Source organism: Bos javanicus, chromosome 1 (assembly GCF_032452875.1).
Source record: "Bos javanicus breed banteng chromosome 1, ARS-OSU_banteng_1.0, whole genome shotgun sequence".
Classification (NCBI taxonomy): Eukaryota; Metazoa; Chordata; class Mammalia; order Artiodactyla; family Bovidae; genus Bos; species Bos javanicus.
In genome coordinates this window covers 43,405,604-43,419,547 of record NC_083868.1, presented here as the reverse complement: position 1 = coordinate 43,419,547, position 13,944 = coordinate 43,405,604, and the positions used below count along the sequence as shown (strand labels likewise).

The following is a 13,944-nucleotide window of genomic DNA, read 5'->3' as shown; positions in this document are numbered from 1 at the left end:
GCTTTTGATTCTAGCCATGTAACTTCTACTGCTCTCTTCACCCACTGTCCTCCTCCCTTCCCATAACCATTGATTATAGTCATTCAAGTGAAAAGGGAGACTGGCTCACCACTTTAGTCCAACTGGCTTGTCTGCATCCCACAAGTCTTTTCTGGTGCACCCTAGGTAAGCTTTCCATTTGAAGATGTGACTGAATCATGTGGACAGCTGGTTTTGTCATGAAAGTGCCACTGAAATCCAGAAACAGCTTGACTCTTCTAAAGGTTTACTCGTTCTTGTCTTCTTTGTTTCTTGTCTTGTCTTTTTTACTTTACTTCAAATAAGCTTCGAAAATGTAATGAATGAATAAGCCAGGCAAAAAATACTGCTTACAAATTTTCTCCTTCTTGAGCTTGCCTACTTCAGCTTCTTTGTATAAACTTTATTTCTTTAAAATAATGAAGTCACCAGGCTTTAAGAACTGCAGTCTTTGGTTATTTACTTATCCAGAGTTTCATGTTTATCTTGTTTCTTTTGACTTAAAAAGAAAAAAAAATCTTCATTCTACCAAACTACTGATCATAATCATTGTTTACTTAACTGCAGGAGAAAAATGCTTAATTCAGCCAGTATGATCTTAGATTTCCATAACCATCCACGCTTCAGGTCTGGTTTAAGACTCCAGTCCAGTTCCTCAGATATAACTAAAAGGAACTAGAGTTATACACTTGAAGTGGGTCCAGTACACTACATCAAGGAACTGCTGCACACCAGTTCCCTACCAATTTACAGTAGCCAGATGAACCTCGCAAAATGTCCTGTTACATTCAAAATTTGTTGTAGGAAACCAACCCCCCCTTATTTACTAGGAAGTCAACGTCCCTTCAGAAGTCTAAGATGAACTAACTATAGTTAAAAACACCTCAGAAAACTAGCTTATTTTTAAACAAGGCAATGAAAAGTTCACTTTCCCTGATATCTTAACATCTTGGTTTCCATAAATTAAATATATTCACAGAAATTAAGCTGGTGGTTATGAATCACCAGGCAGCAACAGACTTAATACACATAATTTCTTGACAAGTACATCCAACATATTTAAAAATAAACTAAAAATTGCAGTATAAAAATAAAACTAATACTGTTAGCATTATCTTCTGAGTCTGTAGGGTTACTCTTGGGTCAAGTCGGTTACAAAGTTTTTTTCTATAATGTCCTTCAGAAAGAGCTGCTCCGCAGTCACATTGTGATATTCATTCTAAAGAAGAAAAACGAAAGTCACCGTCTATCCCAATCTGAAGATATTAACAGTGGCAGCAATGGAATATGCTATATAAAAAAAACTCAAGTAACAAGTGACATGGACTTGAACTTTTGTTGTCTATTGTTTTTCATTGCTCATTCTTTTGCCAGAGCCTTCCCTAAAAGCCCACTCTTTCCACTTAAACCATCACTTAAGAGGCTCCCTCACATCATCTTCTGGTCTGCTGAAGTGAAGTCACTCAGTCGTGTCCGACTCTTTGTGACCCCATGGACTGTAGCCCACCAGGCTCCTCCGTCCTTGGGATTCTCCAGGCAAGAATACTGGAGTGGATTGCCACTTCCTTCTCCAGGGAATCTTCCCGACCCAGGGATAGAACCCAGGTCTCCCACGTTGCAGGCAGACGCTTTAACCTCTGAGCCAGTAAAGAACCCAACCCTGGTCTACTGAATTATGGTGTAAATCTAGAAACCAAATTGACAAGATCTAACCTGAATAATTCCACGTATTCAGCTTACATAGTATTTAGGGATGAGGATTTAAGGGGATTGGTTTCATTTCATGGGATATATCCATATACTTAACAATAAATCATTTATTGTTCAATGTTAAAATGTACATGTCATATTTAACTCCTATCTCTTGTGCCACTGATCTAAGTTATTAGGAAAATAGGACATTCGTTCCCATTCACAGTAAAAATTTAAGGATCAAATCTACCATTATTAATCCCTATTCAAGAGAAAAATGATCTAGTATAAAAGTTTACTACTTTTCTGACCATGATGATTCATTCATGAGGTTAAAAAGTTATAGACCTTCCCATCTACTTAACTGAAAAACTGCATAAAAATAATTAGCATGATCATGGCCATGCTTTTAGGTGAATTTGTCATATCTCAAACAACAGGTTTCTGTCTTTTCAAACCGTGCATCAAATACAGCATCTAAGGTAAGGCTTGGTCCCTATGTCGGTTTGATGAGATTCTTCCAAGGGTCTGAGGCCAACAGATTGGGAGCTGCTGCTGTAGTACGAACTCTGGACCCCACTCCTGATTTCAGCACGTGCTATCTCTGTAAACCCTTATTAAGCCATCAACCTCTCAAAACCTGTTCCCTCAGTAAAATGACAGGGTGAGATGGCGGAATATACAAGCTTACCTCACTCATCAAAGACATGGTGGCGTTCCCGTAGTAGTGCAAAGGGCTCTTGAGGTCAGAAAAGTTGTACTTAAAGCCAGCAAGATGAACTTCATGACATATGTGAAATGCCAGTGTAATGGCAATGATGCCTGTGGTTGGGTGTTTGGGTTTCTGGGGGAGGAAATGATAATTTAGGGAAAAAAGTCCACACAAGGTACTTGTTTCCAAAGCCTATTTCGGTGATCCATCTTACAGCATCTTCTGAGCATTTCATCGAGACAAAAACTTAAGTTCAACCTTCATCATGCCCCAAGGCTCAAGTGCCAAGTTAATATCCTGACTCTATAAAGTGTTGGTTGAAATCTTAGAAAGTCTTTCAAGTAAAACCTAACTGCAGTACTAGTCCAGAAGACACCTATCAGATGAAGGCTTGAGGAAAAGGATGTACCGCCTTGTTTAAAAAACACATCAAGTCCGGCGACTTGTGGAAAAAGCAAAGCCTGAGCATATTAAACCCATGTATGAAATGTAAGAACCACTTAATTCACTAAAGTCACTCAGTCGTGTCTGACTCTTTGCGACCCATGGACTGTAGCCCACCAGGCTCCTCCCTCCATGGGATTCTCCAGGCAAGAATACTGGAGTGGGTTGCCATTTCCTTCTCCAGGGGATCTTCCTGACCCAGGGATCAAACCCAGGTCTCCCGAATTCCAGGCAGACGCTTTAACCTCTGAGCCACCAGGGAAGCCCACGGAATCATGCTAAAAGGCTTCAAATCATTTAGCCAGAAAATAGTTCTGTTTCATAATGCTGATAATTCAGCTCTAGGGAAAGATGGCTTTAATTGAGTAACTTCAATAACAAACTGCCAAGGTGAGGATCTGACTAGAAAATGAAGATTCCAAATGTATATACATAGTAAAGTCACACTCAGTTTTGTTTTTAACTTGATAAATTTAAATTTTAACTAAAAGAAACCAAACATCCCCTTCACATGTACATATATCCTAAAAAGTACTATCATAGATGTTTGAAGGGTCTTGGCATTCTAAGCTTTAATTCTCATAGGGTAGCCTTCAAAAGCGAAAACAAAATATATCTTAAGTTTTTTTTTTTTTAACACAAAAATTCAAGGAGATTTTCTTTTGATTAAATGTTTCCTACAGATCCCATGGACATTACATATGATTATTATGGTTTCAGGAAAAATCAGAGCAGCATAATAAAATCAGGTAAACTCCAGGAAGCAAATTTGTCTGAAAGCCTAACAGCCTTTTACCTAAGTTTTTCTTTACCCCTGACACTAGTGACTCCACCACAGCTTCTCCATCTGCTGTGAAAGGAAGCTAATGGTAGGGTTAAAAACCTAGGAGTCATCCCACCTCACTGATGCCATCACATTTCAAGGTCACTCTTTCCTTTCTTCACACCTTAGAGTTTTCCATTCACCATTATAGTCATTCCCTTATGTAGGCCTTCAATTTCCTTTAGCACCCATCACCCACAGAACCTATATTGTCCCTGACAGAATCTTAACCCTGGTTAAGGTCAGAGAAAACGGCATACTTGACTGGTCACAGGTTACATTTATGACCACCTCCAGTGGGCATTCAGTCATGTCCAACAATCCAGTTATACTCCCCCAGTAAACTTCCATTTCTACTCTGCAAGATGACAATCTCATACCTTTCTATCCAACAGCTCTACTTCCTTCCTACTTTAAACTGCCAGTTTAATCCTCATTTTTCTTAGAAAACAGAATCGATCAGACAAGAGCTACATCATCTTCCCAATCCCAAATCTACCTTTGTCTTTACCCATATTTTCAGTGTTCCCTCCTATGTGGATGAGCTGTCCCTGTTTCTACCCATAGCCAGCCTCTCCACTCATGCGCTCCATTTTACCCCATCTTTTTTCTCAACAATTTTGCTTCTACAAGTATCCCCTTTGTCTCATCATCAATATTTCTAATGAATCATCCCTTCAGCATACAAACATATCTATCTAAAAAGCCATAACAACAACAACAAAACCCTTCCTTGAGCCTATGTCTCCCGCCATTCCTCTGCTTTCTTTTCTAGCAAAACTCCATTGAAGATTCGCCTCCATTCACTCATGTCCCACGTTCTTTCTCTTTCACCCAGTTCAATCGGGCTTTCTTCCTCTTCCTATACTTGTTCCCATCAGTGTGACCTCTGTGTTTCCAGGACGGCATCTGACACAGTTGACCTCTGAAATACAGCTGTGCCCCTCACTTGGCTTCTCGGACACTGCCCTAGTAGAATTTCAGTGCACTTACAACTAGTTCTAGTACCACCTCTAAGAAAGACCAGAGGCTTCCTGTGCACTACCTAAAGCAAAAATCAAGGGATAAATCTGATCTTACCTCACTTAGGAAAGTAAGAGCTGAAAATTCACAAAATACACATTCAGAAGCTGTCCTTTCCCCTCAAAATTAGCAAGACAGGACTTAATATTTATGCTTTTTTGACTTCGGAAATCCATTTCCAGGTGTCTTTCCTACAGAAATCACACAAGTGTGCAGAAAATCCCTATAAGCACATGCATTTCTACATTACCTATAGAGGAAAAAAAGCTGGCTAGAAAACTAAAGGTCTGTAAATAGGGGAAGAGTTAGAGAGGAGAAACAGCAGAACAATATAGTATAATCACAAATTACAACAACCAAAAAAGTGCTTGTGTTTGTAACTGCATAGACAAAAGTTGATGCAAACAATAAATGCTGGAGAGGATGCAGAGAAAAGGCAACCCTCCCACCTTTGGTGGAAATGTAAATTGATACAGCTACGGTGGAGAAGGAGTATGCAGATTACTTAAAAAACTAAAAACAGAACTACCATATAACCCAGCAATCTCACTCCTGGGTGTATACCCGGAGAAAACCGTAGTTCAAAAAGATACATGCACCTCAATGTTCATTGCAGCACTATTTAAAATATCCAGGACATGGAAGCAGCCTAGATGTCCACTGACAGAAATGGATAAAGACAATGTGGTACATATACACAGTGGAATACTACTCAGCTGTAAAAAGGAATGAAATAGTGCCATTTGCAGACATGGATGGACCTAGAGACTGTCATACAGATGGAATTCAGAAAGAAAAATATTGCTTGTACGTAGACTCTGGGAAAATGGTATAATGAACTTATACAGAAATAGAGACACAGATAAACTTACAGATGCCAAGGAGAGAGGAGGGATGGGATGAATTGAGAGATCGGGATTGACATATATACTCTAGAAGCACTATGTATGGCAGAGATAACTAATGAGAACCTACTGTACAGCAAGGGAGCTCTGCTCAGTGCTCTGTGGTGACCTAAATGAGAAGGGAGTCTAAGAAAGGGATATAGGCATACGAATACGTGATTCACTTTGCTGTACAGCAGAAACTAACACAACATTATAAAGCAACTATATCCAATAAAATTAACTTTAAAAAAAGTATTTGTGTTTGTAAATGCACAGACAAGAGTCTAGAAGGATATAAAAAATGCAAAAGAGCTTGGGAGATAATCTGAATTATACAGAGAAAAAAAGGATGATTTCCTTTTTAAAAAAATATTCCCTTGTAAAAGCTGTTTAAGCATGTAATATTTCAGAATTTTTTATTGTGCTAATGAAAAGGAACAAAATACAAGTTTATTGCTTTGGATTTTCCCCAATTACAAAAAGGAAAGCCTCCTTTCAGCTGAGATATCACATTACACCTTTACTCAAGCTTCAAATGAAAAATACAGCCTGTCACTGTATGGATCTAAACTACTTTTTTCCTAGGGAATGTAGACAAACAGGGATACAAGAGTCAAAGTCAATGAGATTCCTTGTAATTAAAAAGAATTAAAGAATCCTGCTGTCTGCACACAGCCTGGCCATCAGCACTACACACCCCCTCCCCCTTCCCCCATTAATACTCCTCCCTGCAGAGCAGTGAAGAGGAGGTGATGAGAGATGGGCCACTTGGACATCTAAAAGGAGACCCCAGAAGGGCCCTGCAAGAGCAGGAAAAACACTACACTTAAAAGGCTGTTTTCCTTGCAACCTGAACAACATACAGATAAAATCCAGAGATAACCTAATCTCACTAACTCAGATGTGGCCCTCAGAAGTCACCTCATGAGTTGTGATTCTCACCCAGTTTCTGAGACTCCCAGGGACCCTCTATTCCACCGCAGTAATGTCTTTAGTTTGAAACTGTGTGAAGGAAAATACATACCTGATTTTTGGGAAATACTTTCGGGAAATGAAGCAGTTCGTAAGCTGCCATTCTGGTGATGTAAGGATCTAATATTCTGATTTGATAAGGTTTATAGATCAGATTTAAGGCTGGCTCCTTCCAAAAACCATTAGGGCTCTGAAATAAAGTAAGAATATAGAAAATACAATTTGTTGTTGTCTTTTTTTTAATATTAAAAAATAAAGGAAATCAGAAGACAGATCGATTTTGCCAACTTACTATTTTTCCACCTGTCAACAATTCCCACAGCCACTTTAAATCAAGCGGCTTAAAAGCAGTGAGAATCACCGTAGTATTAGGGTCATTGTGATTAGGATCTGAAAAAACAGATTCTGGATAAAAAAGTCGGAAGGTAGTTCTTCTCCCAACTTCCTCTTCATGTCCTAAAACGGGACCATTATTCATTCTGTGGGTAGTAAACACACAAGACATGTAGACCAAGAGCAGTCAGGGTCATTTCCATCACAGTTCTCAGATTTCAGAGCCAGACAAACATCGTCAGCCACGTAGCTGGGCTCTAAAGCCACGTGGCAATCCACCAAGTCTTTCACAGCCAAGGAAATAACTCCCCTTCCTGAAACAGCTGCTTGATCAAAGGCAGAAACATTCATTTGTGTTTGAAAATTAACTGTAGGGCCACCAATAGTTCATTCTTACCTCCAGAAAAACTGAAGACAAAATGAAACAAATGGGAACATAAAACCCCAGGATACTCAAAACAGACCTTGGAGGACATCTCGATAAAACCCCTTGTGTTTGTAGGTAAGGGCCCTGACATCCATAGAGATAAAGTTCCGTGCCCAGGGTTACACCATCATGCAGCACATGGATGTGTGCCTAAGTGACTAACAGGCAAGAGTCACAGTTAAGGTGATTTGAAGACCCATCAAAATTGATGTGCTCTGAAGTAAAGGAACAACAAAACTGCTATATTTATACCTAAGCATAACCAAGAGTAACTATTGCTGGGGTGAATGAACCACAAATGATCCAGTGTTGGATTTGCAGATGTTCAAAATAAGCCAAGGTTAGACATGCACTATTTATGACACATCATGAAGGTGTGGTATGAAAAGGAATGCTTTGTTGCCAAAATAATGTCACCCAGGAGACAAATACTGTTTGACCCTATAGCACTATGTAATATAAAGCAGCCTTAATAACACCTGAAATGATTTTCATAATGTCTTGCTTGTGGCATTTTCCCACAAGGGCCTGATGTGGTTCTAGGCAAACAGATTTTACACAATTACAAAGAATTCTGTGAGTCCTTGAACATTGTTTTGTGGATAAATCTTCACAGCTTCCTCAAAATGGATAACCACCAGAAAATGAGGTGACCATACTATGCAGAAACCCTCGGCAACTTGTAACCCAGCAAAACGCCCAAGCACTGCCAGGTCACCCTAATGCATTGCCCAGCAGGAAGTTTTCCCACTCTTCAGAAGACTGTTCATAGCCATTCCCAACACATACACACTGAATGACCTGACTTCAACCTTTACTACAAGAAAACAGAGACGGAAATGTTCTCATTACCACACCACTAGGTCTATGGAACTCTCGGTAGCTGTGACCACAACCCCAACTTTCCCTTCCACTGCAGAGATAACCACACTGTGCTCTGGGCCCCATGCCCTCTCTCGTTACCATGCCAATCTCTTTATTCATTTCCATCAGTTTACTAATGTTTTAGAATCTCCTATCTATAAAAGGAAACAAAACAGAAAATCTCCTTTAGGAGTCTGGAATTATCTCCAGTGACCATCTTATGTCTCAACACCACAGTGAAATTTCTCCAAAGAGTTGTTTATACTAGTTTACTAGTTTCTCTGCTTTCTCACCTGTCATTCCCTCAAACCACTCCACTTGGGCTTCTCCCCAGCACCACGCCTCCAAGTCTTCTGTCAAGAGTATCAGTGAGCTTCAACTTGGCAGTCCAATGTGAACTCTGTCCTCATCTTACAGGACCTCTCACCAGCATCTGTCATGGTTGAAACCTCCCTGTCTTAAAACACTGTGCTGGCTTGGCGTTTATGACCACCTGGCTTGGCGTTTATGACCACGTTTTCCTGACTTTCTTCCTACTTCAGTAGCAGATCCTCTCCAGCTCCTTTACTCCTTTCACAACCTTTCAGTACTTCAAAGCTCAGTCCTGAGCCCTCTTTGTCTGCTCCTGGGAAATCTCACCCAGTCCATGGTTTACATACAACTTATAAGATTTAACCGCTTTATCTAACTGCCTACTTGATGTATATACTATAAATCTAATAAGCATCTCAAACGTGGTATGTTCATACCAAAATCTTGATTCTCCCCTAAACCTGTTCCTACCCTAGTCTTCCCCAATTCAATGAATGGTACCACTATCCAGCTAGTCTATTAAGCTGAAAACCTGGGAAGTATCCTGCATTCCTTTATTCCCATCTCTGCTCACATTCAATAAAAAGCAAATCCTGATAACTGTAACTCTAATACATGCCTCAATCTAGTCCCTTATCTCTGTCCCCGCCATGACAATCCTATTGCAAGCCACCATTCTCTATCCAAATGCAGCAACCTAACTGGTCTTTTCATTTTCACCTTTGTCCTTCATGTTTTATTCTCCATGCCACCATCAGGGTATTCTAAAGACAAAACCAGGGCTTCCCTGGTGGTCCAGTGGTTAAGGATCTGCCTGCCAATGCAGTGGACACAGGTTTGATCCCTGCTCTGGAAGATCCCACATGCCCTGAGGCAACTAAGCCCATGCGTCCCAGCTGCTAAACCCGCACACTTTAGAGCCTGTGCTCCACAACAAGAGAAGCCATCTCAATGAGAAACCCATGCAGCGCAACTAGAGAGCAGGCCCTGCTCACTGCAACTAGAAAAAGCCTGCGTGCAGCAACAAGGACCCAGTGCAGTCATAAATAAATACAATTAAAAAAAAAAAAGACATAACCAGATAGAGTTGCATTCTTGCTGAATGATTTTCAAAACTTTTCTGTTATACTTAAACACGAGTCCAAATCCAAGTTGACAAAATCCTACAAAGCCCACTCCTTAACTACATCTTCAGCTGCCAATTGCACCCCTCTCCCCAGTCTGCTGCCTTCCAACCTCACTGGTTTTCTTTTTGCTGCTCTCAAACCCAGCGTCATGCCTTCCGGAGGACCTTCAGCCAGCATTTTCTCTGCCTGTATTGCTCTTCCCTAGTCTTCATATGGCCACTTAGGTCTAGTTTAAGATGTCTCTGCCTCAGCACTGCCATCCATTCAAAAACAACCATTCATTCATTCTTGATGATTTAACTGTTTTGATTGTTTACATGACATTTATTATATTTCTTTTCTTAATTACTGTTTTCTTCTTCCCATTAGAATGTAAGCTTCACAGGGAGGAAGAACATTATTTTTATTCACTGCAATAGCTCCCTGGGGCTAGACCTGTGCCCAGAATGTTCAGGGGATTTCATAAATATTTGCTAAATGAATGACCTGAAATCGAAGTCTACTCCAGCCAACAACTTGAGTAATATGTACTGTACTTAAGCATACTAAAGCAACTCCACTTCCTTTTAAAAAGGTCATACTAAAGCAGGAAACTATGTTCTTTTAAAACAGTTCTGTGTTAGCAAATAGAAAATATATTTACCTTATTATTACATCATAGGAGTCAATTTTTTCTCCTAATGTCTTATTCTTCAAAATTCCTCCATTACCAACCACCACACACTTCTTACATGGCACACTGTTGAACAAATAGACAAGTGAGAGCTTGAGACATCTTTTACAAAACTGGCTGATTCCAACAACCTGTTCATACTTTGAGGAACCCAGAAAAAGAATCAATTGTAACTCACAGGTCTAGGGATATAGTAAGACTCAAGAAATCACGTTCCATAGGAACTATATCATTGTTAGCAACTATTAATGCTTATCAGTTCACATACATCCCTTCATTATGCTTCTCATAACCACCCATGGAGATAAGTAAGACTGATATTTCCATTTTACAGAAGAAAAGATTTTTTAAAAAGTGTTCAGGTAACATTTCAAAGTCATACTCCAAAGAGGTAGAATTAGGATTGAGTCCAGGCCTCTGGACTACAAAAATATGCCTCAACATAAGATTCTCCATGTTAATATTGATACAAGTGTGTTCTATACTAGAAGTGTATGTATTTTCCATCAGCGTTACCCATTCCCCTGAGATGCCAGCTTTGAATTATGGCTATGTATTATAAGTGTGGAGACAGACAGTATAGAACCTGGTGGGCAAAGTGTGACTTCTTTGTATCCGCCCATGCTCACTTCAGTTCCCCAAACAGGTACTGGTCCTTAAAGCTTAGCCAGTATACAAATGAAAAGTTTACTCTGTATTCCTGCCAAAGAGCTTTAAAATAGGACATGTGGTGGAACTTCCTGTTGCTGGCAGGTATTAGCCTCAGCCAGTGGATCATCTACTGTTCAGCTCTCAGCCAACAGGACCTAGCCTTCAACATAATAAAGGCCATATATGACAAACCCACAGCAAACATCATTCTCAACGGTAGAAAGAAAAAGCTGAAAGCATTTCCTCTAGGATCAGGAACAAGACAAGAATGTCCACACAAAGCTATTAATATAGCTTTGGAAGTCCTAGCCACAGAAATCAGAGAAGAAAAAGAAATAAAAGGAATGTAAATTGAAAAAGAAGTAAAACTATCACTGCTTGCAGATGACATGATACTATACATAGGACATCCTAAAGATGCTACCAAAAAACTACTAGAGCTCATTAATGAATCTGATCAAGTTGAAAGATACAAAATTACCATGCAGAAATCTCTTGCATTTCTATACACTAACAGTGAAAAATCAGAAAAGAGAAATTAAGGGGAAAAAATCCCATTTACCATCACATCAAAAAGAATAAATTACCTAGGAATAAACCTACCTAAAGAAATAAAGACCTGTGCCCAGAAAACTACAAGATTCTGATGAAGGAAACCAAAGATGACACACACAGATGGATATGCCATGTTCTTGGATTGGAAGAATCAATATTGTGCAAATGACTACACTACCTAAAGTAATCTACAGATTCAATGCAGTCCCTATCAAATTACCAATAGCATTTTTCACAGAATTAGAACAAAAATGTTTTACAATTTGTATGGAAACACAAAAGACCCTAAATAGCCAAAGCAATCTTTTGGAAAACAGATATTTAATTGGAGTGTAATTACAATATTTTGATGGTTTTTGCCATACATCAACATGAACCAGCCATGGATATACATGTGGCCTCTATCCTGAACTCCCCTCCCACCTCCCTCCTTACCCTATCCCTCTGGGTTGTCCCAGAGCACTGGCTTTGGGTGCCCTGCTTCATGCATCAAACTTGCACTGGTCATCTATTTTACATATGTTAATATACATGTTTCAATGCTATTTCTCTCAGGTCATCCCACTCTCACCTTCTCCCATAGAGTCCAAAAGTCTGTTCTTTACATCTGTGTCTCTTTTGCTGCCCTGCATGTAGGATCATCATTATCATCTTTTTAGATTCCATATATATGCATTAATATACAGTATTTGTTTTTCTCTTTCTGACTCACTTCACTTTGTATAATAGGCTCCAGTTTCATCCACCTCATTAGAACTGACTCAAATGCATTCCTTCTTACAGCTGAGTAATACTCCACTGTGTATATGCACCACAACTTCCTTATGCACTCATCTGCCAATGGACATCTAGCTTGCTTCCACATACCAGCTATAGTAAACAGTACTGCAATGAACATTTGGACTTCCCTGGGGGCTCAGACGGTAAAGCGTCTGTCTACAATGCGGGAGACCTGGGTTCCATCTCTGGGTCAGGAAGATCCACTGGAGAAGGAAATGGCAACCCATTCTAGTACTATTGCCTGGAAAATCCCATGGACAGAGGAGCCTAGTAGGTTACAGTCCATGGGGTCGCAAAGAGTCGGACACGACTGAGGGACTTCACTTTCCTTTCCTTTCCTTAATGAACATTGGAGTACATGTGTCTCTTTCAATTCTGGTTTCCTCGGGGTATATGTCCAGGGGTGGGTTTGCTGGGTCATGTGGCAGTTCTATTCTCAGCTTTTTAAGGAATCTCCACACTGTTTTCCATACTAGCTATACCAGTTTGCATTCCCACCAACAGTGTAAGAATGTTCCCTTTTCTCCACATCCTCTCCAGCATTTATTGTTTATAGACTTTTTGATGAAAGCCATTCTGACCAGCATGAGATGATAACACACTGTGGTTTTGATTTGCATTTCTCTAATAATGAGTGATGTTGAGTATCTTTTCACGTGCTTTTCATGTGGAGGTTGACCACTCCAGTTTCATTCTTTTTTCTCAAGATAGCCAAAGCAATATTGAGAAAGAAAAATAAGAGCTGCAGAAATACGGCTCCCTGACTTCAGACTATACTAAAACACTATAGTAACCAAAAAACCAAAACAGTATGGTATTGGCACAAAAACAGAAATATAGGCCAATGAAATGGTATAGAAGGCCCAGAGATAAACCCATGCACCTATAGTCAGCTAATCTATTACAAAGAAGAAATAAGTGGTATAGAGAAAACAGGACAGCTACACGTAAAATAATGAAATTAGAACATTTCCTAACACCATACCATGCATAAAAATAAACTCAAAATGGATTAAAGACATAATTGTAAGAGCCAGTACTATAAAATTTTTAGAGGAAAACATAGGCAAAGCACTCATTGACATAAATCACAGCAATATCTTTTTTGATCCACCTCCTAAAGTAATGAAAACAAAAACACACAAACGGGACCTAATTAAAATTAAAAGTTTCTGTGCAGCAAAGAAACCATGAAGAAAACAAAAAGACAAGGATTAATCTCCAAAATACACAAACAGTTCATGCAGCCCAATATCAAAAAACAAACAAAAAAAGACCCAAACAATGGGCAAAAGACTTAAATAGACATTTCTCCAAAGAAGACACACAGAAGGCAAACAGGCACATGAGACGATACTAAAGATCACTAATTAGTAGAGAAAGGATCAGAGCTACAGTGAGGTATCGCCTCACACCAGCCACAATGGCCGTCGTCAAAATATCTACAATGAATGCTGGAGAGGATATGGACAAAAGGGAACCCTCTTACTCTGTTGGTGGGCACATAAATTGATACATACTATGGAAAACAGTATGGAGGTTTCTTAAAAAACTAAAAATAGAGCTACTGTTATGGTTCAGCAGTGCCACTCTTGGGCATAAATCTGGAGAAAACCGTAATTTGAAAAGATACGTGCACCCCAATGCAGCA

At 39.6% G+C, this 13,944-nt stretch overlaps 1 protein-coding gene across 13 annotated transcripts in view; it reads right to left on the bottom strand.

Moving 5' to 3' along the window:
- ST3GAL6 (ST3 beta-galactoside alpha-2,3-sialyltransferase 6) overlaps nucleotides 1–13,944 on the bottom strand; it is a 135,138-nt gene that overhangs the window by 10,843 nt on the left and 110,351 nt on the right. For 10 of the 13 annotated variants that reach the window (XM_061439674.1, XM_061439559.1, XM_061439950.1 and 7 more), the window contains 5 exons: nucleotides 10,278–10,373; nucleotides 6,864–7,050; nucleotides 6,624–6,761; nucleotides 2,402–2,554; nucleotides 110–1,237 (listed from right to left, as the gene is read on the bottom strand). In XM_061439674.1, coding sequence (XP_061295658.1) covers nucleotides 1,151–1,237; nucleotides 2,402–2,554; nucleotides 6,624–6,761; nucleotides 6,864–7,050; nucleotides 10,278–10,373 — 661 coding nt within the window. In that variant the 3' untranslated portion in view covers nucleotides 110–1,150. Of the gene's footprint in view, nucleotides 1–109; nucleotides 1,238–2,401; nucleotides 2,555–4,769; nucleotides 4,904–6,623; nucleotides 6,762–6,863; nucleotides 7,051–10,277; nucleotides 10,374–13,944 lie in introns of those variants that run through there. The other 3 variants (XM_061439769.1, XM_061440044.1, XM_061440010.1) reach the window with 3 other exon arrangements.